The 5,114-nt window shown below is 38.9% G+C and overlaps 1 protein-coding gene across 1 annotated transcript; it reads right to left on the minus strand.

Annotated features, from left to right (window-relative positions):
* Positions 1 to 319: 319 nt before the first annotated feature.
* On the minus strand, positions 320 to 1,515 carry LOC105713828 (keratin-associated protein 26-1). The gene has a single exon (XM_012447618.2). The coding sequence runs from the start codon at positions 1,232 to 1,234 to the stop codon at positions 599 to 601; it is 636 nt and encodes a 211-aa protein (XP_012303041.2). The 5' UTR covers positions 1,235 to 1,515; the 3' UTR covers positions 320 to 598.
* Positions 1,516 to 5,114: the final 3,599 nt, after the last annotated feature.

Raw genomic sequence — 5,114 nt, forward strand, 5'->3', positions numbered from 1 at the left:
AAAGGCTTAAGCAGAAATTTTTGCAATTAGAAAGAACGTTCTGGTGAAAGTGTGTTCAGTGGAATAGAGAAATAAGGGGCATCATTCCTAATTTTTCCTTTTCAAAGCAACTTTCACCAAGGACTTTTTGGGTCTCTCAAGTACATAGGGTCAGAAGTCTAAAAGCAGCTTAAGGAATAAACCATCAAACAATCCCTCCACTGTCGGGTACAAACATATGGTTGAGTACCATTTGTCCAATTCACTCATCTTGCAAGCAATTGATGTTGGTCATTTCTGTGTTAAAATTAAGTCATGAAAGACAAACCACTGAACAAGATTCTCAATTAGGACTTAATTGCATTTATTATAGCGTAAATCAAATACATTCTTCCCACACCAGAGCAACACTGAATAGCACTGTAAGCCAATTTTTTTGATGTCAAGGAAAGATGAAAACAAGATAAAACATGTAAGAGAAGCAGGTTGCATTAGATCACACACAGTAAAAGTAAGAAACATCAGTTACTACTAGCGAAGAAGCAAAAGTCCCCGGAGTTTGAATTTTTGTTTTGGGTCCTCGGAGTGATTATACACTGGAACAAAGAAGGTACTAGTTTCACAGTGAAGAGCAAGATGGACGACAAGTGCTGAACACATGGCTCAGAGGTTGGCAACCGCTGAACAAAGGCCCCAGAGGTCTGAGGCTGCTGGACACAACGTGAAGGGTTTGAGGACCATAGGCCAAGCAACCGGAGGGTCGGCATCCAGAAGTGAGGAGGCTTGGGGGCTGGCAGCTGTTGGAAAAGGAGGACTGGGGACGATAGCCACCAGGCACACAGCTTCCTATGGGCTGGCAACTATTGATCGGTGGCCTCAGTGGACGACAGCTGCTGGACACGTAGCTCTGTGGTCTACAGGATACTGGAAGGCAGGAGCTGGAGATGAAAGAAGCAGCAGGAAGAAAACTGGTTCCTTGGCAGGATCTGGGCACGTAGTAAGCAGTGGAAGAACAGCAAGAGGTTTCAAGGTTGCCGGTCTCACAGTGGGCTGGCTGGCAGCTGGTTGGTTCACCGCAGGTCTCTTGGCAGTTGTCTGTGAGCCAGGTATGGTCTTGACAGCTAGTGGGTAAGCAGAGGACATCTCCACAGCTCACATTGGTAGGGCAGAGGGCAATGGAGGTGAGAGGAATATGGCAGGAGGTTCTGAGAGATCCTGAGCTGGAGTTTCCAGAGCAGTAGTTTTGGCAAGACATAGTGAGGTTGTGAGAGCTGGCTGCAGTTGACGGAAAGAAGCGAGTGTCTCAAGCTTGTTCTGCCCTTCGTTGACTTGACCCTTTATATATCCCCAGAAGATGGTGCTTCTGAATACAGACTCTTCCTCTTGTTGTACGAGGCTACATCAGAACTCTTTATTATAGCCAAGGAAGTGACGCTCCCACCTCCCATAAAACCGGAATGCTCCTTGCAATGCCATCCATTGATTAAATGTATCCATAAACCAACGCGACTGCATTTTACTAGTATCTATCCTTCTTAAATTATCCAAACAAAACAGACACGTTTTAAAAGCCATGTACTTATTCTAATTAGAACCACCATGGCACAAACATTCTTAAGATTTCTCTCTTAGAATTGTGTTTGAAAGTTGTAGCAACTTCTTTGAAACAGTGACAACTTACATCTTTTTGAAGGGAAATTCTATTCTTCTTGGAAGTTGCTGAAAGTAACTTGGAAGCAAACGTAAGAGAAACTGAAAATCCTTGTGAACTATATGGCAGAAATATGGACAGTTTCAATATGTTTTGCTTAATTATAATTTATTTTTCAAAGTTGTGATTTGCTTTATTTCAGAACTCTAGTTGGACTTGACTTTCTACCAAAATATCTTTATTCAAAAATGTGTGCTCATTTTACTTATTTTACTCACTTCAATTAATAAATAGCTGAGTCCAGCTGAAAACTTAGCTTATGTTTAAGGTATGCATGAACACAGATAACGAAGTTGGACTTAGTTAAAATTATGTATCCTACTGCGAACAAAAGCAAATAGACCCCTTAAAGAAAGTTGGACAACTTGATATTTTTCATGATTTTTACAAGCCTATGTATTGCATGGTAATTCATATTCCAACTGAAAAAATATTGTTCTTGGTTAAAAAAATATATTGATTATGACATGAATTTATTTTGCTTCCTATATTGGTCTTGATGTCAATTTCCAAAAAGGAACTTCTAAACTGCTTAACATAGGGAATAGCACCAGGATGAAGTATAGTTTTCCTAGGTTTGAATACTTTAAAGGCCATTTGAGAATATGTATTTCTGGTTAAATTTGTTTTAAAATTGTATGATTATAGTTAGTTTCAACTGTCCCTCTACATTCTTCACATACTGACATACCCAGTGGCTCCAGTAGCTATTTTAATGGGATTTTAAATTATCTGTTGGCTCTAAGTCCAATTCCTTTTGGCTAAATAGTCAATTTAAATCATAACACTTTCTTCTATTTTGGTGTTCGAGTGGCATGCTCATGCTTATCAAGTCTCCCTCTCTCTCTGGGAGGAGTAAAATCTCTAAAATAGAAGGTTGGTTTCTCCATGAGGCGACACTGGCCTATTTTACTACCAGGGGTAGAAGTATAAAAATAAAATGGTATAGTCTCTGAGGTCCGGTACTAATGTGTTGAATTTAATCTCAGTATTTTAGATCAGATGTTTTGTACCTGATGTATTGGAGAAACCCCCACTGACCCTAACCCCCATCCCCAGGCCCCCATCACCTAATATTCTCTGTATAACCAAATACTTTGTATACTTTGAACATCACCTAATACTCTGTGTATACAGCTGCTAGAGTCTTCTTGTGAAATCCTGGATGCATCAGCTGAATGGTGTTAGTAATAGGTACAGCCATGTTTAGCTGAATGCTTACCAAATTGTATGTTGATGCTCTTTATGTCTGTTCTTCTCTAATATAAACAAGAGCTCAGCACATGTATCATTAGTACATCAATACGCTTGTGTGTGGATAGATGTGTATCCGACATGTTCTCAACATGGATGGTCTTCCATGAAGAGAAGGGATGTGGAATAAAAGGAAACTGGCATTCATGGAGTGCCTACTCTGTGAAAAACGTTACCCTATGGGTGTGCACATGTGCAATTCACTTTGTCCTCACAATTCAATACAGTAGCTCTTACTATTTCAAGTACTCATATGAGAAAACTTGAACTTTGGAAAGTTACAGTAACAGATATTAAGAAAAACATTTGAACAAAGGCTTCTCGACTCCCCAAACAGATTTTGTCTCTATCCCATGTGGCATTACATAGAGATGCATTGATACTATCATTTCATAACCCATAAGCATATGAATCCGAGTAATTTGCATAATTTTTCTACTCCCCAGTCACTATCAGTATTATTTTGTGAGCCAATGGAAATATTAATAGTATTTGAGATGTCATTAGAAGTTAAACTGTAAAATGTTAAACAAGAGTAATCTATTTTCTCACTTTGGGACTCTTAACCCATTCTGGAAAGTATGACCTTGGGTTTAATTTCTTTAGAGCACCACCATGAGTTTCTTCTGTGTGTATGTGTGTGTGTGTGTGTGTTTGTAGGTAAAACTGCAAAAATATCAACAGATCTTCAGAAAGTAAAGTGCCCCGAACATAAGTTGTCCTTCATATAATATAGGTTAAACTAATATTATTTCATCCTGGCCGTGTCACTAACAGAGAAGTGCTTATTTGGGCATAATACCAGGTAACTCATTAGCAGGATCCTATAAACTACAGACTTCAGGCTTCTCTTCTGACTTAAGAGTCGGGGGATAATCGGAAGAACTGGGAATCCTGTGTGATTTCCCAGATTTGCTCACTGTGTTGCTTTTCTTCTTTGTCTCTCCTACTCTAGAAGGAGAATTCTGAGTTTCTCTGCCTTGGAGACAAAAAGTCTCAAGAATATTGCAATAATAAAGTTGTGCCAATAAACAAGATATTTTTAAATCATCCATTCAGCAAGTATTTATTGAGCATCATTATGAGCAAAACATTATGGAAGCAACATAAAATAGGTTTCTGTTCTCAGATATATCCTATCTTGTAAGCTTGGGAAGACAGGTACATAACCCATGTAAGTGTTTACTAAGGTCTCTAAGTAATGTACAGAGAAGACCAAACATAGTTCATTCACCTTACCAAAAAATTAACATTTGATATTAATTTTGAAAGATGGAAGGGGCTTTGGAGAAGAGGAAGAGACTTTAGGCTATGGCAAAAGATGTAAAGGTAGAGAAAACGACTATACAGAGCTTCCCAGTGATGGATTCTAACAGGAAAACTCATATTCACATGTTGAAATTAGTGGGGGAAGTAGTTATATTGTTCTAAAGGTGTGGTGATCCAGTAATGTGTTTCAAGAAGAGAGTGCTGAGATTAATTTGCAGCATAGATTGGAAAGTGGGAAAACCTGTTATAATGCTTTTCTCCCTTTATCTTCTAAAATTGTATATTTCTCTCCATTTTTCCTTTCTGTTATCATGGCAGTTATTTAAGTTTGGGCTTCTTTGCTCTCCTTTGTTGAATTTCCTACTGCCGCCATTGACTTCTATCCTTATGGTCTTCTATTTTGCCTGAATAATGCATTTGGAATAATACTCATGAAATTAATTTCATCACATGACTTTCTTTCTCAGAAAAGCAGATGACTTCCCTTTGCCTACAGAGAATTGTTCAAACACTTGTCTGGCCCTTCTCTACTTCCCAGTAAAGGTTCGCTCCTACTTCTTTGGGTTGCCTGTTAAGATTTCCAATTACACCATATCCATCTTTTCACCATATTATATCCCCACTTAGCCACCTCCCTTTCATTTAAAATAATTTAAAAGCTTTATCTAACATTCAGACCTCAGCAAATTAGCTCCTTTCTAAATACTTTTTATTTATTTAGAGTCAGAGTCTTGCTCTTGTCACCCAGGCTGGAGTGCAATGGCATGATCTTGGCTCATTGCAACCTCCACCTCCCAGGTTCAAGCGATTCTCTTGCCTCAGCCTCCTGAGTAGCTGAGAGCCACCCATGCCTGGCTAATTTTTGTACTCTTTGTAGGATGAGGTTTTGCCATGTTGGCCA

The sequence above is a fragment of the Aotus nancymaae genome, unplaced genomic scaffold (assembly GCF_030222135.1).
Source record: "Aotus nancymaae isolate 86718 unplaced genomic scaffold, 86718_ANA_hifiasm-v0.15.2.pri h1tg000022l_1, whole genome shotgun sequence".
NCBI lineage: Eukaryota > Metazoa > Chordata > Mammalia > Primates > Aotidae > Aotus > Aotus nancymaae.

What these genes read in the sequence shown, in the direction of transcription:
- LOC105713828 (XM_012447618.2), bottom strand. Translation starts at nt 1,234, where the DNA reads ATGTCTTGCCAAAACTACTGCTCTGGAAACTCCAGCTCAGGATCTCTC.